Genomic DNA, 24,300 nt, shown 5'->3' with positions numbered 1-24,300 from the left:
TCTTTCAGAGCGCGCTGCTGGACCTGTACGTGAAATCGGTCCTCATGAGCAAGACGAAACCACAGCAGCACATTCTGGACAAAAGTACTTCATTACTGCGTCACGTGTCTCACCCTGAGTTTAAGGAGACGCTGCTCCCTACCCTGCAGAAGACGATGCTCCGCAGCCCGGAGAACGCCATGCAGAGTGAGCTGCCTTTAGCTTTTGGTCATAGTGTTTAATCCTCACCTGTCTGAAGCTCATGCAGCAAATGGGGGGAAAAAAAAAACTCTTTGATGTCATTGCAGCCGTTTCCTGTCTGCTGTCTGTTGTAACGCTCGACCTCAGTCAGTATGCCATGGATATCGGAAAGGCACTCGCAAGTAAGGCTTCGGCTGGTGCTCTTTATTTCTTGAGCAACATGATTTTAAACCACACACTCAGCCTGTGCGATGCTATGCTTTAGGTATCATTGTGCTTTGTGTTGCAGGTCAGCTGAAAGCTAATAATGCCCAGCTGATGGAGGGAGCAGTCCAGGCCGTGCAGAACTTGGCCCAGCAGTGCAGCGACCCCACAGCTGTGCAGGATGTCGTCACACATCTCTTCAAAATCCTCGGAGGTGAACTAACTATTTCCCAAATAATGAAGATTTTTATGTTTGGGTTTTTTGAGCTGAAGCAGCATTGTTGTGGTTGCAGGTTCTGAAGGAAAGCTCACAGTTGTTGCCCAAAAGATGAGTGTGTTGTCAGGTATGCAGGCTTTCAAACACTTTGTATTTACGAGCTTGGCTGTTTAACATGAGAAAAGAAAGGCAAGCATTTGCTCTAAATGTTGCAGGCATTGCCAGCTGCAGCCATCATACCGTGTCAGGAGCCTCCAACCAGACTCTGAGCTCTGCAGTCACTGTGATGTTCATCCCCTATTTACAGCAGGAAGGTAACGCTCATCTTCCTCACCTTCCTCTCTTGGTCCTGTGTGTCTGTGAGCTCAAAATCCAGGGTTACTCTAAACTTGTTGTTCTCCTTCTTTTGTTTAGTCCATGAGGGCACCTTGGTGCACGCAGTGTCTGTGCTCTCCCAGTGGAGCAACCGCCTCACGGTGGAAGTTCCTGTCGCTCTGCTGGATTGGTTCAAGAAGGCGTTCACCCTGAAGACCTCCACCTCTCTGGTTCGGCATGCCTACCTTCAAGCCATGCTGGGGGCCTTCAAAGGTCAGTGAGACGCAAGGAGACATTATGCTGCATCACACGTGTGCAGCTGACTTAAAGGAAGTCAAACCTTATTTGTCTGTTGTCCAGGTGACACTCTGGCCCAAGCCTCAGACCTCATACCGTTGCTGCTCCAGACAATTGAGAAAGCTGCAGCGCAGAACTCCCAGCATGCTCTGCTTGCGGAAGGCGTGGCGGCGTCTGTTCTCTTGAGTCGATTGGCTCTGCTGGAGACACAAACAGGTGAGGCTTTTGTTCCAGCTATGGCTTTTTGTCACTTATAGAGCCTCTAAGAGAATATGAAGTGACAGAGGCTGTTTTTGTCCCTGCAGAGACCAAATTCACCAGCTTTTGGAATCTGATCTTGGATGAGAAGAAGCCGTTATTCACTACAGAGAAGTTCCTCTCCCAGTGCAGTGAAGAAAGTAAGAGCATTTTAAAAATGCTGTTATGTAGTTTTACGTTTCTTATGAGCGATTTAAAAAAATGTCTCATTTCTGTTTTGCACTCTGTCTCTAGCTCTGCTCACAGTGCTGCAGCTCTGTGAACGGCTGTTTTTAGATCATGCCCACAGACTGAACAGCAGCAAAGCACAGTGAGTCTAACCTCAGTGTTCATTCACACCAGAAACACTTAGATATCAAAATACTGTCCTCACACATCGTGTGCCCTTTTTGATATTTCTAACAAGGTGAACTTAGAGCCTTTCTTATGTCTCTTCTTTATGGCTGATACAGATTGATAGATTGAATAAAAGCTTTAAAGGATTTTGATGATAGCACTTATTGACAGCATACCAGTATTTGCTGTCAGTGTCTACATCAGCTGACTGATATCAGCCCAGTTATAGCCAGAAACATGTTAACTTTAACCTGAGATGGTACTTTTTTTTTAGTGGGCAGTGAAATAGGGTTTAAAATGTAGTGCACAACAAGGACCTTACACAACTTGCTTATGCTATTTTACATATTCCCATGGTATTAATACTGTTGGGGCAGTGCTTTTACTGTATGAAGGAGCCTAAATGCAAGAAATTGTTGTGTGAAAAAGTCTTCACATGCGATGCTTGATCCCTGTAGTTTGTTTTGCTTGCTGTTATTTATTCCCCTTAGGCTAGTAACAAATCTTAATAAGAAAAAAACAGTTTTAAATCTTTTCATCATACCATGTTTTAACATTTAAGCAGTAAAAAAGTGGAAACAACAGAAAAACATCCGTCTGTCATTTAGATACAGCTTCTGGAAGGTAATATTGGCCCATGGCAGTGTTTGGTTGGAATACAGATACAACCCCAATTCCAAAAGAGTTGTTGAAGTAAACAGGACAAAACCCAAACTTGCTGACTTGCTGAAATTAAAAGTCACCTAGTGTTGTTTTTATGCAGGAAGCACGCAGTCTGCCTTTTATCCCGTTTTGCTCTAATGACATTTGCCCTTTTGTGCGCTCTGTAGGATGTATCATCAGGCCACGGTTGCGGCTCTGTTGTCTCGAAGCTGGCGTGTGAGGAAGAGAGCACAGCAGACAATCAGGAAGCTTCTCTCCTCTTTGGGAGGATCCAGTCTTGCTCATGGCCTTCTTGGGGAACTGCGGGTGGTCATCAACAAACACAAAGTACAGAATCACTTATCATTTCCAGCCGCTGCAGGGCTGGATGCTAACTTTTTCTACTCACTTTATTTTTATCTTACTGACAATACTGTAAACTTTCAGGTTTTACCCCAGGACAGCGTGGTGTTAGAGTCTGGAGAGCTGACTGAGCTGGGTCGCAGCTATGTGCCCCCTCGCGTCCTGTTGGACGCACTGTGTGTTGTTTGCTCCTCTGCCAGCCAGTGGGGCGATCCTGCTGAAGCAGAGAGTTTGGCTATGGAGACCCTGATAGTTTCTCATCATCCATCTATAGGTACATGGTTTTCACTGTTTGATAACCCCGGGGTTTGTTGCTATAGTGCTTTGGTGGTGGTAGCAGCATCTGAAATGTCTCACTCCACGTTTATCTTTTTTAGTGGAAGCTCGCCGTGGCCTCTGGCCTGTTCTCCTCTCCTCCATGAACTTGAAAGCTGAAGAGTTCATAGAAAACAACCTGGAGGCTATTCTCCCACAACTGCTCAAAGTCGATGCCGACAACCAGGTTTGATAATCGTACAGCTTCATTTCTTGTATTCCACATTTGTTTATACAGATTCATGTAGAAAATGGTGAAAAAACAGAATGAAACAGCTTCATGTAGCATCTAGATCCAGGAAAGGGGACGTGTTCAGATGATGATAACAAACATGCACCTCTTTACATTTGCTCTCCAGCTAAAAAGCAGCATTTCTTTTTTTTATTTCATCTTAAATTGAAGAACAGTTTTTCTTACTGTTCACTAAACTCGTACACTTGCAGACTTTCTGTTTGTATCTTAAGTGATGAATAAGGTCTTGGATTATTTAGTGATTTTATTTATGTATTTATTTTTATTTTCTTCCTTTCTCCTCAGGCGGTCAGAAATGCAGTGGGCTCCCTTTCACGCCTCTCCCCAAACAAGCTGTTGCCACGGGTGATCAGTCACATCACTGAAGGGCTTTCCAAACCGGCACTGCTTCAGGTCACCAGGGAGGAGTACGCCATCATGTTGACACCCGAGGGAGAACTGTATGACAAGAGTATCATCCAGAGGTAAATGCGCAGTTTCACTCACCTGCAGCTGAACTCGGAGCTCCGTCTGTGGGACATTTATTCACTCCTGTCTCCCCTCTGTTAACCTGCTGCAGTGCCCAGAAGGAAAACACTAAGAAAGTAAACATGAAGCGAGAGAACAAAGCGTACTCATACAAGGAACAGATCATTGAACTGGAGTTACAGGAGGTAGATTAATTATTGTTTTTTATTTTTTAAGGACCTTAATGTTTGAAACTATTTGAATGTGTTAATTTCCTTTTTGATGTGACAGGAGCTCAAGAAGAAGAAAGGTATCAAAGAGGAGATCCAGCTAACTACCAAACAGAAGGAAATGATGCAAATCCAGCTGGAAAAAGAGTCTGCTACTCGCAAAAGACTCCAAGAGGTAAGGAGCTCTAAAGTCTGTCCAGTAAATCAGGTCATTAAAACAGATTGCCCCCAGTGTGACATTTTAAAATTCCCTGTTTGCTGTTTGCAGCTGGATGGAGAGCTGCAGAGTGTGGTGGGTCTCCTGGAAGCCACTCTGATAGAGAGACCTGCTCAGATCACCAGGGAGCTCCCTGCTGTCCTCCAGGTCCTAATGCCCCTGCTGCATTCCCCCCTGGCTGCTCCAAGCATCCAGCAGGTCTTCTTGGATATTGGAGTGTGCCTCATGCCCAAGAGCCTTCAACATCTGGGTACAAAGTCTGTCTTGGTGTAGTTTTAAAACACTGTTTCTGGCATCTCAGTTTAAAATCACTTTTGTTTTTCTTTCCCCCATCCAGCTGTCCTTGTGGGTCATGTGACTTTACGGTTACTGAAGCCTGAGTGTGATCTGGATAAGGCCTGGGAACAAGAGGACCTGGCTACAGCTGCTCACCGCACTGTGATGCTGCTGCACAACCACACCGTCCCACAGAGAGAGGGCAAGACTGCCGGTGAGTACATGTGGTTCACAAAATGAAATGAATGTGAGTCAATAAATCTGAAAGGCTTGAACCAACACCACACTGATGATTAAAATATTAAAAGATGAGAATAAAATCTAAAGAACACAAACTAAAGCGCTGCTCACTGTGACCACAGTATAACTGCTGAATGTGATGAATATTAAACTGGTTTCAGTTTCATATTTTTTCCCCCAAAATATGAAAATAATTCAGATGAAAGCTCAAATAAAGGAGACAGGTTTATAATAGACATTTCTGTGCAGAAAATACAAACCTAAAGTATGTAAAAGATGGTCATACCTTATGGGTCTGAAAACCTGAATTCTTTCAAACGTCCAGCAGAGGGCGCCTGCTCTAGTTTAAAAACAAAAAAGTCCCAGTCTTTAAAGGTCTAAGATGAGCTGATCTCTGTAAATACTTTACTGATGAGTTTGTGCCGTTTAACGGTAATTTTAATCCTTCGTGAAAACAGTGAAGTTCATTTAGGTTTGGTCAGTACTCTTGATTATCAACAGACATCAATGACCCAAAAAATATATTCAGGCCTTGTAGTGAACAAGGCTATTAAGTATAAATTGCCCTAATAGCATACATGTGTAAATAATTTTAAATTATAAGGTACTAAAAATAATTATCCGGGCACATAAAGCAGGCACATGAGATTCCGAGGAACATAAAAATGATAGAAAACAAACTGTTAAAAAACCCAGAATTGAGCGTTACCTTGGCGTGTGTGTTGGACGGTGTCAAGCAAGCGCCGTTCAGGAGAGCGATGACCTTCTCTTCCTTTCCTTTCAATATGTATTTTTTATTTTTTCCTCAGATGCGGCGCCTCTATCTGCTCCTGCCTTTTCCTTCTGCTTCCCTCTCCTCAACGCTACACTCAGGGAGTCTTCAGACAGCACTGAGGAGGCGGAGAACACCATGATGAGAGCACTGCAGGTCATCAATGAACACTCTCAGCTTCGGGCTGACACCAACAGTGATGACGTTGCCATAGATGAGGTACAGACGAATGGCTTTATTCCATATTCTGTGTGGTGGCTGTTATCTGCACAGAGCGAGGTCTAAACAAGTTGGGAGTCTGTGTGAAGTGTAAATAAAAAGAGAATGCAATCATATGCAGAAACCCATATTTTATTCATATAGTGCAGATAAAACATATCAAACATTTAAGAGGAGAAAATATTCAACTTCAAGGAAGAAATTGGCTCATTTTGGTATTTAATGGCAGCAACTCGTGTCATGAAAGTTGGCACAGGGTAGAGTTCCCTGTTCTTTTAATAACAGCCTGTAAACATCTGTGGACTGAGGAAACCAGGTGCTGGACGTTTGGGAGATGCCTGACAAAGGATTCTAGCTACTTAACAGTCGCCATACTTCTTTGTGGTGTTACATGACGCACTGAAATTTTTTCAGTTGGTGAAAGGTCTGAACTGCACGCAGGTCGATGAACTCTTCTAATATGAAGTCATGCTGTTGTAATAGATGCAGGATGAGATTTAGCAGCGTCTTGTTGGCCTTTCCTGAAATAGATCCTGTCTGCATGGGAGCACACGATGCTCCAAAATCTGGATATGCCTTTCAGCATTGTGCCTGGTTCCAGATGTACAGTCTGACATTTCTATAAACACCAATGCACCCCTATACAATCAGGATGTTGGCTTCAAGGCTGATGGCTAGCCGGATGATCCCTCTCCTCTTTAATCCAGAGGATGCAGCGTCACTGTTTTCCAAAGAGAATTTCCGATTTAATTCATCTGACCACAGAACAGTTTTCCACTTTACCTCAGTCCATGTTAAATGAGTTTATGCCCAGAGAAAGATGGCAGCATTTCTAGATCAGGTTCACATAGAGCTTCTTTACATGATTGAGCTTTAACCTGCTTTTGTGAACGGCACAGTGAACTGTGTTCATAGAGAACAGTTTCTGAAGTGCTCCTGAGTCACGACAGAATCGTGTCTGCTTTTTAATTCAGTGCAGCCCGAAGGCCCAGAGATCATGTGGTATCCAGTATTGATTTTTCCGCCTTGTTCCTGTTTCAAGTTAACCTGATTAGCTGTCAAACGTTCTTCTAGGCCAGTTTTTTAGTACCACTTTTTAATTTAGTTTGTTTTTTTCCTGTCCCAACATATTTGGTCATGTGTTGCCACCATCAATTTCAGAGTAAGCTGAAATGTATTTTGAGAAATGATAAAATGTTTCAGTTTAAGATGTTTTCTATGTTCTATAGAAACCACAATAAATCTAAGTTCATGAGATTTGTTTTTTGTTTGTTTTTTAAATTACGGTTTACATACCATTCCCCTTTTTTCTTGGCCTGGATCTGTTTATTTTATTTTACAATACAATTTAAAATCATTTGTTTACTCTGTGTAAACGCGACACAGGTTTATTCTTTGAGTTAGGGCCTTTGTTGTTTGCATGATTCATATATCAGTGTTAAGTAACTTAACAACATATTTACCCTTGACCTTCCTTTAAAAATGCTCAGCTACAAGCGCTGGACTGAAAGTGAAAAAACAGCCAGTGTCCAAAGAAAGGCCTTCAGAAAGTCTGGAGAATTATTGCCCAAGAGCACTTTAAAAATGACAAAGTCTGGCTCTTTGCAGTGTAAATAAAATGAAGAGTGGCTCTAGACTTGCACGATATAGAGTACATTTCCAAACACTGCATAGTATCATTTCTTTGTGTTGTTTTCTTGTCATAGAACGGCCCAGAGCTGCTTCCACGTGTCAGCATGTTGTTGCTACTGACCAGAGTCATTTCCACCGCAGCGCCGAGGCTCCAGGTAAATGCCAGAGTTTAGTTTGTGTATCCAAACATTTGGACCCTTTCTAATGCTTCAGTGGGACATCAAGTCATTTTGAATGTTACCTTTTAGGTCTTGTTTTACTCTGCTCCAGAATTATTGCGTAGCTCCACAATGTGACACTTTGCACACTTTGTGTTTCAGGTGTTGGCGTCTCAGTGCCTGACGGCTCTGTGTGCCAGTGCTGGAGGAGAAGAGGGCTGCACTGTAGCAGAGCAGCCAGAGATCGATGTCTTACTCAACGCCCTGCTTTCACCCTGCTTCTCAGTCCGTGATGCCGCCCTCAGGGTGAGCCTGGGATCACTTCATTTTGATATTTGCTGAAGTGTCTCTGTGTCTCTCTGTCTTGCATTTCACTGGCCGTGGTTTTTAGAAGTGTTTCCATTACAGAACAGTTCAGAGCCTTTGTCCCTGACTGCCACAGATTTCTCTGAATTAACTTAGTCTTTTAATAAATTAATGAAGTTAATTTAATTGTTCAGCTGTATTCCTGAAAGCTTTGGCCTCTCTGGGTTGCTCTTTTTTACACACTCATGTAATTAACCTGGTTTTAAGAGATTCCGCCAGATGTTTTTCAGTCTTTCAGTGCCTCGTCATAACTTTTTTTGAAGCATTTTAGCAAATTAAAATGTGAAACAAACATACGTTTTTTTAAGAAAATCAACATTTTAAGTTTCAACGTTTGATTAACGGTTCGTCCTGTTTGTTTTCAGGGGCTGTTGGAGATGGAGTTTGCCCTGCCTACAGACAGCACAGACGCCAGCGGGATGAGTTTGCTGCGCAGGCTTTGGGTTGCCAGATTCGATGTTGAGGAGGAAGGTCAAGCCTTGGCTGAAAAGTATGTAACACCTGTTCCTAACTTCCTGCAAACAGTCACTGACTGAAAATGTTTGACTTTTGTTCTTCAGCCTGTTTGTTCGTTCATGTTTCATTCAGTCCCATGTTGCATGTCTGCAATAACATTGTTTGATAATTTACATTTTAACCATTCTGGTTTTTATATTCGAGTCAAAACATGATGAAAATGTTTGATTTGTGCTGTGAAGAAACAATGTTGTAAATTGGCCAGTTCCCCTGTTTGTTGCTCCTGCTCAGGCTCTGGGAGTCTCTGGGTCTGGAGTTGGTCCCTGAGATCTGCTCACTGCTGATCGGGGACGTCACTCACCACGAGGAAGCCATCCGCTCTGCAGCAGCTGACGCTCTGTCGAGTGCCGTGTCCCAGTACAGAGACCAGTCTGCCACGGTGCTCTGCCAGCTCACTGAGCTCTACCATCAAAAACTTTATGTAAGAACATGTCCCACCCATAGATTTTTATTGCTGTAACAATGTAAGTTTGTTTTGATCGGTTCTTTCTTCTCTTTTTTTCCTTCTAAAGAGACCACCACCTGTGCTGGATGCACTGGGCAGAGTCATCTCTGAAGCCCCACCTGACCAGTGGGAGGCCAGGTAATTAAATCTGGGTCTGATGGAATTTAAGGAAAGAAAAAAAAGCTCTGAGTGCCACACAGTTCTGTATTACCCAAATGTAAATGATGGGAAAACATCAGGACTTAAGAAGTGTTCCTAAAGACTGTGGTTGAATGCAGTGTTGTTCTTGTGCACTGATTATGTTTTTTATTCCCAGGTGTGGCATTGCTCTGGCTCTGAACAAGCTCTCTCAGTACCTGGATGAATCTCAGGTCACCCCTCTCTTCCTTTTCTTCGTTCCCGATGCTCTGAACGATCGTCACACTGATGTGCGGCGCTGCATGCTGGACGCCGCCCTTTCAGCGCTCAACACACACGGCAAGGTAACGCTCAGTTCTATTTTTCCAGACGTTGTTTTCAGACAGCTATGATTTCTGTATTCCTCGGCATCTCATGCGCCTTCCTTATGTGTCAGGATAACGTGAGCTCCCTGCTGCCAGTGTTTGAGGAGTTCTTGAAGAATGCCCCGCAGGATGCCAGCTACGACTCTGTGCGTCAGAGCGTGGTTATTCTCATGGGCTCCTTGGCCAAACATTTGGACAAAAACGACCCCAAAGTCAAACCCATTGTGGCCAAGCTTATTACCGCACTCTCTACACCATCACAGCAGGTAAAGGCCTACTTTGGCTCCTTTTCTACCCACTCAACCTGTACTACTCCGATTTTCACAACGTCATCTTGTGTGGTATGTCGTCCTTCACCAGGTCCAGGAGTCTGTTGCCAGCTGTTTGCCTCCTTTGGTCCCCGCCATCAAAGAGGATGCTGCAGGGATTGTTAAAAACCTGCTTCAGCTGCTGCTTGAGAGCGACAAATACGCAGAGAGGAAGGGTGCAGCGTACGGGCTAGCTGGACTGGTCAAAGGACTCGGGATCCTGGCGCTTAAACAGCAGGACATCATGACCACACTTACTGAGGCCATCCAGGATAAGAAAAACTTCAGACGCAGGGAAGGTCAGCAAGAATTCACGAGTCATTGAACTGTCTGGTTTTGATTCATCCTCTTTATACCAGATGCCACCATTATTAGCACAGCTCAGAGTATCCGGTTTATTTTTGGTTTGTTGCAGGGGCGCTGTTTGCCTTTGAGATGCTGTGTAATATGTTGGGAAAACTGTTTGAGCCCTACGTGGTCCATGTGCTGCCACACCTCCTGCTCTGTTTTGGAGACGGGAACCAGTATGTTAGAGAGGTGAGCAGGCAGGTCGTGTTGTTGTCTAAATATTAGTTGTTGGAGACTTTTCCTCAAGTGGGACATTTTACCACCCCTCCCGCTTGTCCTCCCAGGCTGCAGATGACTGTGCCAAGGCTGTGATGAGGAACCTGAGTGCCCATGGGGTGAAGCTGGTCCTGCCCTCCCTGCTGGTGGCCCTGGAGGAGGAGTCTTGGAGGACGAAAGCAGGTAAAGCGCATCTTCAGTCAAAGGGTGTCACAGCAGGTCTTGAATATAGTGATGTATTTAGAATGGGCTCTAGTTTTTTTTAGCACACACACACATGTAACTAGAGAACCGTAGTTACACGTGTGGTTTTCAGCTGTTGTAGCAGCACTGAAGAGTTCATAAATGGGTAATAATCAGTCTCAGTCAGATGACTACTCCAATCCCGTCGCTCACCCCTCTTGTTCCTGCAGGTTCTGTGGAGTTATTGGGTGCCATGGCTTACTGTGCACCCAAGCAGCTGTCCTCCTGCCTGCCCAGCATTGTGCCCAAGCTGACGGAGGTGCTGACTGACTCCCATGTGAAGGTGCAGAAGGCCGGCCAGCAGGCCCTCCGACAAATTGGCTCAGTCATCCGCAACCCAGAGATCCTGGGTAAGTGAATCAGTGTCTTGAGGCACAGCTGCCAATGCAGAAGGCTTGTTGCTCATAGGCAGTCATAAAATATGGACCCAAAGAGGATTAAGAAACAGAAAATCTGAATATTTCCTTTGTCTTCATTCAGAAGCTACTGTTTCAGGTAGTGTCGATGAAGAGCAAATAAAATGAAAGCTATATTCTGCTGCAATGAGTTTAATCCTTTTTTTAACACAGGAGTGCATTCCTAAATTTGAATACACTTTTTAGAGTGGAAATATTGCACTTTCCCTTATTTTGTCATGTATACTTTCCAACAGTGAATGCTAAGCTTTAACATGCTCAAAGTTTCAAATGAGGTCAGTGTACAGCTAATCTCCGTGAGCCAAAACTTCAGCCCAAAGCATGAAAAGCTCAGCTTCAGACAGTCCTTTTGAACTCTTTGCGTGATAATAATCTCAGAGCACTGAAGCCCACCCACCTGTTAAAATCTGCAGTTTGCAAGTAGAAAAAAATCATCTGAGGGGCTGCACCAAATACAGTCTAACAATAAAAACAGAATGTAAATAACCATGATTGGCTCACTCTAAAATATTTAGCCAAAAAGGTTTGTTTTGTTCTGAGTGACTGGAACAAATCATCTCAACAATGTCTAGTACATCTAGTACAACACCTTATGATATGACGAGTTCCATATTAATTTAATTCAGTTTTATTTATACAGCGCCACATCACAACAACAGTCGCCTCAAGGTGCTTTATTTTGTAAGGTAGACCCTACAATAATACATACAGAGAAAAATCCAACAATCATACGACCTTAAGCATGCAGTTATTCACCCCTTACTTAAGAAGCCAGGCTCAGATATTTCAGTAATGTCAAATTTTAGACCCATCTCTAAACTTCCTTTTCTGAGTAAGATCTTGGAAAAGGTTGTTCACACTCAGCTGATGGATTATCTAAACAACTCTCAAATGTTTGAAGTTTTCAGTCCGGCTTTAAGCAGTTTCATAGCACAGAGACAGCTCTCATAAAGGTTATGAACGATATTCTGGTAGCGACGGGCTGTGGTAAACATGTAGTGCTTATGCTACTAGATATGACTGCTGCATTTGACACAGTGGATCACGACCTGCTGATCTCTCGATTACAGCATTGTGTGGGCATTTCTGGCTTGGCACTCCTGTGGATAAAATCATATCTGTCAAACAGGAGCTTCTGTGTTAAGTTGGGCTCCTCATTGTCCTCTGTGGCCCCTCTGCCATGGGGTGTACCACAGGGATCTATTCTTGGGCCATTACTGTTTACATTGTATCTCCTGCCGCTGGGTGCGATCTTTCGTAAACACAAAGTTTCATTTCATCTATATGCTGATGATTGCCAGCTTTATTTTCCTTTCAGTCATTCTGATAGCTCCCCAATTAGACTCCTGCTTGATTGCTATAGTGATGTTAAGTCATGGATGGCACAAAACGTTTTAAATTTTAATGAACGTAAAATGGAAGCAATTCTGTTTGGCCCGAATCGTTCCTCTGATATCCCTGATGTTGACCTTGCTGCTCTGACCCCTCACCTGAAGAGCTCGATTACCAATCTTGGGTTAAAAATCGACTCTGCACTTACCTTTGATGGCCACGTGAATGGGGTGGTGAAATCGTCATTCTATCAACTCAGGCGTCTGTCGAAGGTTAAACCTTTTCTTTCAAGGTGTGACTTGGAGACTGTTATCCACGCTTTTATAACCTCACGCTTGGATTATTGCAACTCCCTTTTAATAGGGGTTGGACTGGGCACTCTGACACGCCTGCAACTAGTACAGAATGCTGCGGCACGGTTTTTATCTGGTAAAAGGAAATTTGAGCACATTACTCCGGTTCTGGCCTCCCTGCACTGGCTTCCAATTGAATTTAGGATTCATTTTAAAGTTCTTTTATTGGTTTTTAAATCTTTAAATGGTCTGGCACCTGCATATTTTGACTCAGTGGTTGACTGACTTTAATTTACTTATTTTATTGTTTTTGCTATGTTTATTATTTTATCGTATTTATTATTCTTATGGAATCTATTATATTTCTATTGTTCAGCACTTTGGTCAGCCGTGCTATATAAATAAACGATGATGATGATGATACGACCCCGTATGAGCAAGCACTTTGGCGACAGTGGGAAGGAAAAAATCCATGTAAACAGGAAGAAACCCCCTGCAGAACCAGGATTAGGGAGGGCGACCATCTGTAATCTACTGGTATTATACCAGTGGTAGGTACAGTAATGCTAACAGCTAAGTTTGTTTTTCTCTTCCAGCTATCACCCCCATCCTATTGGATGCTCTCACCGACCCGTCCAGGAAAACCCAGACGTGCCTGCAGACGCTGCTGGACACCAAGTTTGTGCACTTCATCGACGCCCCCTCTCTTGCCCTCATCATGCCCATCGTCCAGAGAGCCTTCCAGGATCGCTCCACTGACACTCGCAAGATGGCTGCTCAGATCATTGGAAACATGTACTCGCTCACTGACCAGAAGGTACACGGGGATAAGCGAAATATCAGAGTAGTCCATTCAGTAAAACTAGTGTTTTCCAAAGCTTTTTCTTAATGATTTGTTTGCTTTGTTTTTGTTTTCTTCTGCTCCTTACAGGATCTGTCACCATACCTACCCAGTGTTATTCCTGGACTGAAGGCCTCCTTGTTGGACCCAGTGCCTGAGGTGTGTTTAGTATTCTTAAATAATCCTGTATGTGTGTAGCTGACGATGAAGCAGCAGTTCACTCCGTGTTTTTTTTTTTTTTGTTTTGTTTTGTTTTTTTTAACTTCATTTAATCTCCTCTCATTTCTTCCTTTCATCTTTTATCATGTTTCCTTCTCTTTCCCCCTTCAGGTTCGTACAGTATCAGCTAAAGCCCTGGGTGCCATGGTTAAGGGGATGGGTGAGTCCTGCTTTGACGACCTGCTGCCGTGGCTCATGGAGACGCTGGCCTCTGAGCAGAGCTCTGTGGACCGCTCAGGAGCTGCACAAGGTGGGTTCTTCTCTACTCTGTCCTCGTGTTTCTGATTTGTGCTCAAAGCCAAGAGCTCAGTGGTTTGTGTGACGGTCTTTTTCAGGTCTGGCTGAGGTCATGGCTGGACTGGGAGTAGAGAAGCTGGACAAGCTAATGCCAGACGTAGTGCAAACTGCCAGCAAGGTGGACATTGCTTCCCACGTCAGAGATGGCTACATCATGATGTTCATCTACCTGCCGCTCACTTTTGGAGATAAATTTACTCCCTATGTTGGTCCCATCATCCCTTGCATTCTCAAGGTACTGGTTACTAAGAGCTACTTACTGCTAAGAGTAAAACATTTTAAAATCACAATGAATAATAATATAAAAGTGTTTCTTTTTTTGTATAGCTATTTTCAGTTACACAGTCAAAAACTGTCTTTGCTATCGTGTTCACGTACATGTTTCACTGCAGCCTCATGCTCTCTCTCGTCCACCAGGCGCTGGCTGATGAGAACGAGTACGTGCGAGACACGGCACTGCGAGCCGGCCAGAGAATCATCAGCATGTACGCTGAGACCGCCATCGCACTGCTGCTTCCTGAGCTGGAACAAGGACTGTTTGATGACCTGTGGAGAATCAGGTCAGATAAATGCACGGTAACATGTTGGCAGTTCAATAAATGTCACTCGTAGAGCTACTGACCTGCTGACTCGTGCCCTTGTTGGTTTATAGATTCAGCTCTGTGCAGCTGCTTGGCGACCTGCTGTTCCATATCTCTGGAGTAACCGGAAAGATGACCACAGAGACGGCGTCAGAGGACGACAACTTTGGAACTGCTGCATCCAATAAAGTATGAATATGTACATTTTTTTTTTTCTCAGCAGTTCATTTTCTATTAACTGATATTGGTTGAATTTTGTTTGCTGATCTTTGACCTTTACCCCTCTCAGGCTATCATTAGTGCTCTGGGAGCTGAGCGTCGTAACCGCGTCCTCTCAGGCCTCTACATGGGCCGTTCAGACACCCAGCTCGTGGTTCGACAAGCTTCTCTCCACGTGTGGAAGATCGTGGTGTCCAACACCCCCAGAACTTTGAGAGAAATCCTCCCAACCCTCTTCACACTCTTGCTGGGCTTCCTGGCTTCTACGTGTCCTGACAAAAGAACAGTAATGCTTGTTTTTCTTTAACTCTTTTCATGATCTCTGGTGTTTCTTTTGGCTCTTGACGTGAAAGTAGTCATACAGAGCTTTTTGTTAACGTCATTTGTCTGCACGGTTTTAGATCGCTGCTCGGACGCTGGGTGATCTGGTGAGGAAACTTGGAGAGAAGATTCTCCCGGAGATCATTCCCATCCTGGAGGAGGGCCTGCGCTCTGACAAGAGCGATGAGAGGCAAGGTGTCTGCATCGGCCTCAGTGAAATCATGAAGTCCACCAGTAAAGACGCTGTGAGTCACACTGTTTGTAATTATTATAGCTCGTGGGATTGAATTGGAACTTTTAGAATGATTTTATTTATTAAAAACGGTTCTGAATCAAGCAGTGGGGCCTGTTTTAGCTTAAGCTGAAAATTCTAGTAAACTTAAAACCTTAAATCTGATGACGCTTGTGTTGCAGGTGCTTGTTTTCTCTGAGTCACTCGTCCCTACAGTGAGGAAGGCTCTGTGTGACCCTCTGGAGGAGGTCCGAGAGGCTGCGGCCAAAACCTTTGAGCAGCTCCATGCAACCATCGGTCACCAGGCGCTGGATGACATCCTGCCTACCCTGCTCAAACAGCTGGTGAGGGAGTGAGGGGGAAAATGTAATATGAAATCTGTAGGATTTAAGAAGCTTTGCAGTCTAGTCTATATCTCATACCGAACATGTTTTTGCAGGATGATGAGGAAACGGCTGAGTTTGCTTTGGATGGCCTGAAGCAAGTCATGGCAGTAAAGAGTCGTTCTGTGCTGCCTTACTTGGTTCCAAAGGTAAAGCATCACACGTGATTTCCTTTTTAAGGCCTTTATGTCATTTTTATGTTGTGTGACTATAATCCAGTGTTCTCTGTGCTTCTGCTAGCTGACTGCTCCTCCTGTAAACACCCGAGTACTGGCCTTCCTGTCTGCTGTGGCTGGAGATGCTCTGACACGTCATCTAGGGGTCATCCTCCCTGCCCTGCTCTCTTCCCTCAAAGGAAAACTGGGAACAGAGGACGAAGCACAGGTACAACCAGCAATCTCCAAATATAAAGCTTCCCTACTGATTCTGTTGTGTTTGAGGATTTTTTTAACGTCCTTTAGTCAGATTTTTCTTATTTGCTTGTTTGTTTTTTAATACGGTACCACTCCTGTATATGTTAACTTTGTAGTATTCTGAGACAATACTCCAGCACTACTGCTGTTGCCCCGTTCTGCTCAGTAGCTTCTTCTATTTTAAATCAACTGGAGAATTAAAATCCTTCTTATCTGCTAAACAGGCCATATGTCCTACTTTGATTTCCTCTTATTGTCATTCAAAATGCAGCTGCAGACGTACCAGAACACCATGTCTCCCCTCTAGGCTCAGATTATTTTTTTCCCCTTTTTAAAGCACAGCTTTGACCATCACCAGGTTAAATCAGTTACTATCCAGTCTGCGGTCTCCCTGTGTTTTAAAACCTTTTTAATTTATTTCAAAACATTTTGTACACAAAGGTATTGGCAGTGATTTAGAAAGAGCTGCAGTTTTGTGGTGTAAATATTTACAACGCATTTAAACCCTAAAATACTTTTCAGATCTATGCGAGAAGTGAGCTCCATTAAAATGTCATGGTGTTGCTTCTATTAACTCTGACTTTTTAGTGGTTATTTTACTGTGAACACTGCATATTTTAAACTGCCTTTCTGAATGATATGACTGGATGTTGTTACCTTTGCACCAGGAATTGTGCAGCTGTCAGACGGTGATCCTTTCTGTGGAGGATGAAGTGGGCCAGCGGATCATCATAGAAGACCTTCTGGAGGCCACACGGGGCACCGATCCTGGCCTCAGACAGGCTGCCGTCACCATCCTCAATGCCTACTTTGCTCGCACCCGACTGGACTACAGTGCCCACACACGCACGCTGCTGTCAGGCCTCATCCGCCTTCTTAACGATTCCAACCCAGAGGTTTTGTCTCAGAGTTGGGACACCATCAACTCCATCACCAAGGTGTGTTCCTATAAAAATTTCTTTCCATTTGCATGAGCTTTCATAGTCTAGTACAAAATATGGTAGTAAATAAAACAGTGGACCTTTTGATTGTTTTTAAATCAAAGGTGAAATGCAAACTCACTGTGGCTTTGATGTGTTCTTTAGAAACTGGATGCAAGCAGTCAGCTGGCTCTAATCGACGATCTGCATCGAGACATTAGATCAGTAGCCGGAGACGTGAAGGGTCAGCACCTTCCTGGTTTCTGTCTGCCCAAGAAGGTAAGAGGGCAGCGCCTGACACAATAAACACTATTGCTACATTATTACAGCATGGTGATGTCATTCTACAGCAGCTCATTCATCCTATTGAGTTCTTGTTCTGTCAAGTGAGCAGAGCTTTGAGTGGGCACATTTGTGACATGAACTGTGTCCACATAATTAGAAACTCATTAATAGTGATCATTCACGTGGAGGTCTTTCTATTGATTTGCTCAATAAGAGCGGGCACTGCAATGGGCCAAGTGTGTTTTAACCTGGCTTACACACTTTCAGTACCAATCTGAGTTTAATGTTGTTTAGTTCTTCAAAAAAGCAAAGTACCACATGTCCACTGGATCCAGCTTTCAAAAGGTGTTTACCGGTATATCATTGTGTATGTATATTATCTGTGGATTCTTGACTGTTCAGGGAACAAAAAAGCAATTTCAATATGCCACCAATTAAACATTAATTGGGAAATGTTGGTTTCTTTCAGCTCTGTTCAGTTAATATTTTTATCTCGATGCTTACATAGGGTGTGACCTGTATCCTGCCAGTCCTGAGAGAAGGTGTCCTCACTGGCACCCCTGAACAGAAAGAAGAGGCGGCTAAAGCATTAGGAGGGGTCATCAAACTGACGTCTCCCGAGGCTCTGCGGCCGTCTGTAGTCAACATCACTGGACCTCTTATTCGTATCTTAGGAGACCGCTTTGCCTGGACTGTGAAGACTGCTCTATTAGAGACTCTCACCCTGCTGCTGGCAAAGGTCTGGTGGAAGACAAAATGGCCAACCGTACCTCTCCAAAGCTGGTCAAAGTTTCTGTCAGAAGGCTCTAACCTCTGCACTGCCTTCCTCCTCCAGGTGGGCATAGCCCTGAAGCCCTTCCTGCCTCAGCTCCAGACCACCTTCCTGAAAGCCCTGCAGGATTCAAGCCGTGCTGTAAGACTGAGGGCGGCAGAGGCTCTGGGTCAGCTGGTTTCCATCCACGCCAAGGTCGATCCACTCTTCACTGAGCAACTCTCTGCAATTCGCAATGCCGAGGACTCTGGAGTCAGGTTTGTGTGCAGTCTGGTATTGTTCAGTACAGAATCAGCAACAATAAACATCCCCAACAGAATTTTCAAAATGTGTGAGCCTGTGATGTTAATATTTTAAATCATTTTATCTCCACAAATAGAGAAGTTGAAATGTATCATCTGATTAAAGATGCTGCTTTGTCTTAATGTTACAAGCACAGACTGGGAGCCATTAGTCTGAAAATGTGTGTATGAAGCATAGCCTGTATATTAAAGAGGGCAGTTCACTCCTCTATTTTGGAATAATCATTTAGACAATAGAATATGCTGAGAAAGCATTTACATGCTAATTGCTGCCAAACACCAGAACCAAACCTTCAGAGCACAAACTTCAGGATGGACTGAATCACCCATAAAGTCATTTTATTTGTCATTTAATTTCATCATGAAGACTCCCAAAGGCACCATGAGTACAAAAAATATGGAGAAGTCATAAATTGGGCACACCAGCTGCCAGTACAGCTCTTTATATTGGCACACGTGTCATTGAAAGAATGATTTTTTTTATTTTTTTTTTTATTTTTTTAAACCTGGTGGAGGCTTGTTGTATCCTCAACATTAACTTCTATAAAGTAGACACAACAGCGTTTGGGTTTTGTAACTTTTTGGCTCTAATAAGGAACATAAAGAGCATTTATTTAATTTATCGGTAGGCTTAAATTAGTGACCAGCTATTTGCCACTCTACCGATCTCCTCACTGATAAAAATTAAATAGTAAAGAAGAGGCTGGAGAAACACTCTTCAGTTGTGTTATGGGTGCTGACATTGCACAGTTTGTCCATCAGAGGGCACTCTGTAACGTCACTGTTTGCAAGAAATGCGACAACCATCTGATCTGAGCAGTGTCGAGCAGAGCGCAATTAATAAGTACACATATCAGATGTTAGGAAAATCTGCTTAAGAAGCATAAGCAGTAATAATATCAGCCAATAATTTAGAATTTGGGATCTTTTTATTTTTTTCTTAAATCATCAAATATTGGTGTCGGTCCAAAAACAAATCCTTTATCGGCTGGCCTCTGCTGGCTTTAGTTTTCTAGTTGCTGCTTGGTTTGGAGTCAGTATTAAAGTCTGAGACATTTCTCCCAAAATATTATTAACTAGAAGCTGATAGTGCAGCCTGACACCAGCTTAACTCTAAAAAGTGTACGATGGAAGGAGAGCCAGAGTACAGAAATGCAAATGTGTTTGGATTTATCTTTAAAAAAAATAGTTCCTCATTACATCCTTTGTCCACCAGAAAGCACTGACAAATTTACTACAAATCTTCTATCATATTTCTGGGAAGTTGAGTTTTAACATATAATTAGCAAAAACTGTAGTTTGTGCTGTGTGTTTATATCCAAAATACAATATCTGCTTACATGTTTTTACATGAAATAACAAATATTTGCTTTTGTCTTTTAGTTTAATTCTCCTGTTTGTGTTCACAGGGAGACTATGCTCCAGGCCTTAAGGTTTGTCATCCAGGGGGCCGGATCAAAGGTGGACCCAGCCATCCGCAAAAACATCACCACCACATTGCTAGGCATGTTGGGACATGACGAGGTATGACGAGCAGCCCTCAAAGACTTCTTTTGAATGTGTTGCAACCCTTTTTTCCAACCCAGAACCTGCAGTAGCTACTGGATACATAAAGTAATTAGCAGTGAAGTACGTGTATAAGCAGATTTCAGAGTTATTCACAAGTAGAGTTTCCTCTGTGATCTCAGTAGAAAAACGGAAGTCAGACAAAGAGGATGTGGTTTTCTAAAAAGGTGGTTTTAGTCTTCGTGTCAGTTTGAGAATAAATGACACACAACCTGTCTCTGTCTGGCTGTCTTATTGGTGTGTGTGTGTGTCTGTGTGTGCACTTGCAGGATGCAACTCGTATGGCCTCAGCCGGCTGTGTTGGTGAGCTGTGTGCCTTCCTGTCAGAGGAGGAGCTGAAGAGTGTGTTACTTCAGCATGTCTTAGGTTGGTATTTGTGTGCAAAGTTATTTTACACCTCTCTCAGGATCTCATTGTAAGTGTGTGTAGTGTTGCTTTGTCATTGTGACCATCATCAGATGTCCTTTTTCCTGCTCATTGTGAGTTATAGAGTGAAATAATTATAGCACTAAGAAATTTGAAATTTAAAAAATCCTTTTATAAAAACATTTAATGTATGTTTGTCCAGTGTATCTGCATCAAAAAAAGCTTCAGCTTGTTATTGTCTGCTGCTGTGTGCTGCATTATTTTGTGCGTTAGCCGAGCAGTGATGCCACGAGCTCATGAACGGTCTTGCCTCTCTTTAGCCGACGTGTCTGGTGTGGACTGGATGGTGCGTCACGGTCGCAGCTTGGCCCTGGCCATCGCCGTCAAATCTGCTCCCGGGAAGCTGTGTGGGAACGAGTACTGTGACACTGTGACAGAGACCATCTTGGCCAATGCCACTGCTGATAGGGTGAGCAGAGAGTTTACTCATAGATACCCATAGGGAGATTGGAAAACAGTAGAAATAGTTGCCATTTTGGGAAGTGTGTTGTGATTTTGTTGTGGTAATGTCTCTTGGAAACATCAAGGTAACACAGTCACTTCTGAAAAACACCAGATCAAAAAATATATTTCAAACCACTGTTAATAAACCAATGTACTCTTTTACTATAAGGATTAAACAACTGAGATGTGACAGGCGGTAATGGAAAAATCACCGTAATGCCTCGCAGTAAGGTGTCACCAGTACAGCTTCAGTGCTCCTCCACTCTGATTCTCCAGGTTTGAACTCTGAAGAGTTGGACCCCTTTCCTCCAAAGTATTTCATGTTTTGATGAAGGTCGAGCCACAGGAATCCTCCATAGGTGTTTTCACATTCATGTCATTGTCACTGTTCAGCGGCCCTGTATAACCGTTGTCATGCATGCCTTCAGTATAGAAATACTTTTGTATAAAACACTGAGTGCTGGAGTAGAGTAGAAAAGCACTGTATATGAACCGGTTCATTCACTATTACCATCCATCATAATACAGTGATTCTGTGATACTCTGTACATCCAGATATTAAGTAACATAAGAAGGAAAAAAATATCCCCGCACACTCAAAGAGGAGGAATTTGGTATCTGTTTGCTGCACTGTGGTGGTGTCAGTGTGTGTTTGACTACTAACTTTTTATAGAAGCTACTTTTGGCTCCCTTAGTAGCAAGGGGTCATTTGATTTGGCAGATTTTGACACCGGGTGTGCTTCCCAGTGCAACCCCAGTGTGTGAAGCACTATGGACCTGCTGTTATTATTACATTTTAATAATGTTCCACTTGAATTAATGAGCTCACTGATTTATTTTCCTGTGCATGACACTATTTTAAACCTATGTGTTTCTTCTTCGTGATCATAGTTTTATTTCCATTTATGAGATGGTGTCTGTGGTTAGTCAGATTAGTGGAGAGCACCTGTTGTTTTAATAAAAAATATCAATATTTGGTTGCAGGCTATCAAATAGCGAAGCACCAAAAGTAAGTGAAAGTTAGTCACTTCATCTGGATACAGCATTTTCAGCGGGAAAAATATTTCATCACATCCAGTTTCAGCTGACTGTAGGTTCCCCAACCTCGTAAACTGTACAGTTATGTAACAATCAGTGCTACTGCATAGCAATGAGCCACACAGTCATTTTCATCATGACTGATATGCAAATGGATACAGAGTACTTAGGACTGGCTGCAAACACAGCATTGTCTCGCTCTAACAACCTTACAATCTATTGCTCTAGATTGTCTCATTACTGTTGAGGGGGCGACCATGGCTCAGGGGGTTGGGAAGCGCATCTGTAACCGGAAGGTCGCCGGTTCGATCCCCTCCTCTCTGTCCTGGTCGTTTTGTCTTTGGGCAAGACACTTTACCCTTCCGCCTACTGGTGTTGGCCTGAGGGGCCGATGGCGCGATATGGCAGCCTCGATTCTGTCAGTCTGCCCCAGGGCAGCTGTGGCTACAACTGTAGCTGCCTCCACCAGTGTGTGAATGTGAGAGTGAATGAATAGTGGTATTGTAAAGCGCTTTGGGTGCCTTGAAAAGCGCTATATAAATCCAATCCATTATTGATTGGTCTATTTTCAATATTGTATATTTTGATGTTTTGTCCTTTTAATGCACCGTGCGATTATCTTTTTTTTGTGTGTGTTCTTAATCTCATTGATGTATTCCTAATGTAATTATTTGCATTTTCATTTTATCTTTCATATCTTTTTAATTGAATTTACTTGTTAAGTTTCTTTGTTCATATAATATGTTACTCTGTCTTATCAGCTTGTCAGTCATCCTTGTAGCAATTTCAGCTGCACTGATCGATCTTCTAGCCTTATCTTAGAGTCTTTTTGTCCTCATGCGTGGCATTTTGTTCCTCTTCCAGATTCCCATTGCTACCAGTGGGATCAGAGGTATGGGATACCTGATGAAGCATCATTTGAGAACAGAGGGGAGCAGTGGTGTTTCCCAGCAGATGATTACACAATTTGTTAAGGTAAAGCAGAGAATCAAACCCTGTCCACTTCCCATTTCTATATTTGTACAGGTGAGGAAGTGGGAGCAGTCAAGTTGCCAAAAATGGGCTCGTGCCCACTGTAATGTTGGAAAAAAGGTGTAGCTGTTTAAATTAATACTTCTCACAGTAAAATTATGTGTAATACAAACATAGTTGCTTGTAGTAGAGTTATGCTGTAGTATTATCTTTTTTGGTTTTATAGCTCACGCTCATTGTTTTATTTAGGCTCACAGCTCTTCTTAGTCTTTAGGTAGAAAACTGAGCACTAAGAGAAAGTACCTGCACAGTACTGAGGGCCAGGAAGAAACTAAGCAGTGTGCTCAACAGGATATTCAGCATCTGTAAATGAGGAGTGTAGAAAACATTTGTTTTTGTGTGTGAGTGATTAGTGTGTACATTTCCACACTAAAAGCACAGCATGAAAGCTGATATCAGTCTGATCAGGTGTTTGCTGTGAAGCCTGTGTATTTATAAGAAGATGATTCCTTTGAGTACCTCTTTGAACAGTGTGTATTGTGCCATTATATCTGTTGTCTGCGTGACCCTGCAGTGTCTTCAGAACCAGTCTAGTGATGTCAGACTGGTGTCAGAGCGGGTGCTGTGGTGGGTATTCAAAGAACCATCACTGCCCTCCGTGGACGTGAATCTCATCAAACCTCTGCTGAAAACTCTGCTGGACAACACCAAGGACAAGAACACGAGCGTCCGGGCCCAGAGCGAACACACAATCGTCAACCTGCTACGGCTTCGTCAGGGGGAGGAAACCATGCAGGTGCGACTATCAACTCCCTACTGTAATCTGCACACAGATGTAATCTGTAGAGCAAAACATTTTTACACGCTCCTCTCTCTGCATTTCAGACTATTACTGCCATTCTGGACTCTGCAAGCAATGACCTACTGTCAGAGTGTCACCGCCGGTCTTTGAAAAAAATCGCCAGCCAGCCAGACTCCAATGAAGAGATCGATGACACAATCCTAACATGATGGACTAAACAACGAAGTGCTCTGATCTGCAGAAAGCAGCAGAAGATTTACTGGCATATTAAACAAATCCGTGTATGAGAACCTCAGACACACTGGGGAGCCTGAGATGAGTAGTGTTTTGGCTGTATTCCCCAGAAAATTTTGTTTTTGGCGTTTTTCTTTTTTCTTCCCCCCCCCCACTTTAAATCCTTGTTTTAGCGGCCTTTAAGCCCAATTTATTTTATCATATGATGCACAGGTTGTTCTCTTGTACCGAGCAACAATAGAAGACACGATGCCAAATCTGTTTTGATATTTCAGTGTTTTGCTACTTATTTTACCAAAATGATTTCAATTATTGCCACTGTTAATGAAACAGAGCCCCCCTTTCTTTACCTTTTATTTGAACTTTGAGTGTGACGGTTGTTTGGGGAAAGCAACTTCTTATAAAAACACAAATCATTCTTATGTCAGCGATGCAGTTGTAAAAAGGCAATACATAATAAAAGGTTCTGGATTTCA

At 43.2% G+C, this 24,300-nt stretch overlaps 1 protein-coding gene across 1 annotated transcript in view; it reads left to right on the top strand.

Annotated features, from left to right (window-relative positions):
- The window catches only part of gcn1 (GCN1 activator of EIF2AK4), a 29,244-nt gene extending 4,944 nt beyond the window's left edge, over positions 1-24,300 (top strand). The window contains exons 8-57 of the mRNA XM_005940572.3: positions 9-186; positions 288-362; positions 470-598; positions 678-728; positions 817-915; positions 1,016-1,189; positions 1,277-1,429; positions 1,519-1,611; positions 1,706-1,781; positions 2,638-2,797; positions 2,897-3,086; positions 3,190-3,314; positions 3,666-3,844; positions 3,940-4,033; positions 4,119-4,232; positions 4,326-4,524; positions 4,612-4,764; positions 5,600-5,781; positions 7,488-7,568; positions 7,734-7,877; positions 8,303-8,427; positions 8,685-8,874; positions 8,966-9,036; positions 9,215-9,380; positions 9,473-9,667; positions 9,762-10,008; positions 10,125-10,246; positions 10,342-10,456; positions 10,687-10,866; positions 13,154-13,374; positions 13,489-13,557; positions 13,729-13,867; positions 13,953-14,149; positions 14,332-14,474; positions 14,567-14,684; positions 14,785-15,000; positions 15,116-15,280; positions 15,450-15,611; positions 15,707-15,799; positions 15,891-16,034; positions 16,732-17,001; positions 17,149-17,262; positions 17,777-18,007; positions 18,104-18,297; positions 19,752-19,866; positions 20,178-20,274; positions 20,595-20,743; positions 22,681-22,791; positions 23,363-23,584; positions 23,674-24,300. Coding sequence (XP_005940634.1) covers positions 9-186; positions 288-362; positions 470-598; positions 678-728; positions 817-915; positions 1,016-1,189; positions 1,277-1,429; positions 1,519-1,611; positions 1,706-1,781; positions 2,638-2,797; positions 2,897-3,086; positions 3,190-3,314; positions 3,666-3,844; positions 3,940-4,033; positions 4,119-4,232; positions 4,326-4,524; positions 4,612-4,764; positions 5,600-5,781; positions 7,488-7,568; positions 7,734-7,877; positions 8,303-8,427; positions 8,685-8,874; positions 8,966-9,036; positions 9,215-9,380; positions 9,473-9,667; positions 9,762-10,008; positions 10,125-10,246; positions 10,342-10,456; positions 10,687-10,866; positions 13,154-13,374; positions 13,489-13,557; positions 13,729-13,867; positions 13,953-14,149; positions 14,332-14,474; positions 14,567-14,684; positions 14,785-15,000; positions 15,116-15,280; positions 15,450-15,611; positions 15,707-15,799; positions 15,891-16,034; positions 16,732-17,001; positions 17,149-17,262; positions 17,777-18,007; positions 18,104-18,297; positions 19,752-19,866; positions 20,178-20,274; positions 20,595-20,743; positions 22,681-22,791; positions 23,363-23,584; positions 23,674-23,799 — 7,356 coding nt within the window. The 3' untranslated portion in view covers positions 23,800-24,300. The remainder of the gene's footprint in view (positions 1-8; positions 187-287; positions 363-469; positions 599-677; positions 729-816; positions 916-1,015; positions 1,190-1,276; positions 1,430-1,518; positions 1,612-1,705; positions 1,782-2,637; positions 2,798-2,896; positions 3,087-3,189; positions 3,315-3,665; positions 3,845-3,939; positions 4,034-4,118; positions 4,233-4,325; positions 4,525-4,611; positions 4,765-5,599; positions 5,782-7,487; positions 7,569-7,733; positions 7,878-8,302; positions 8,428-8,684; positions 8,875-8,965; positions 9,037-9,214; positions 9,381-9,472; positions 9,668-9,761; positions 10,009-10,124; positions 10,247-10,341; positions 10,457-10,686; positions 10,867-13,153; positions 13,375-13,488; positions 13,558-13,728; positions 13,868-13,952; positions 14,150-14,331; positions 14,475-14,566; positions 14,685-14,784; positions 15,001-15,115; positions 15,281-15,449; positions 15,612-15,706; positions 15,800-15,890; positions 16,035-16,731; positions 17,002-17,148; positions 17,263-17,776; positions 18,008-18,103; positions 18,298-19,751; positions 19,867-20,177; positions 20,275-20,594; positions 20,744-22,680; positions 22,792-23,362; positions 23,585-23,673) is intronic.

The sequence above is a fragment of the Haplochromis burtoni genome, unplaced genomic scaffold (assembly GCF_018398535.1).
Source record: "Haplochromis burtoni strain Fernald_Lab_line unplaced genomic scaffold, NCSU_Asbu1 Contig_293, whole genome shotgun sequence".
Taxonomy (NCBI): domain Eukaryota; kingdom Metazoa; phylum Chordata; class Actinopteri; order Cichliformes; family Cichlidae; genus Haplochromis; species Haplochromis burtoni.
Note: the sequence above shows the minus strand (reverse complement) of the source record. Positions and strands in the feature narration are given on the sequence as shown.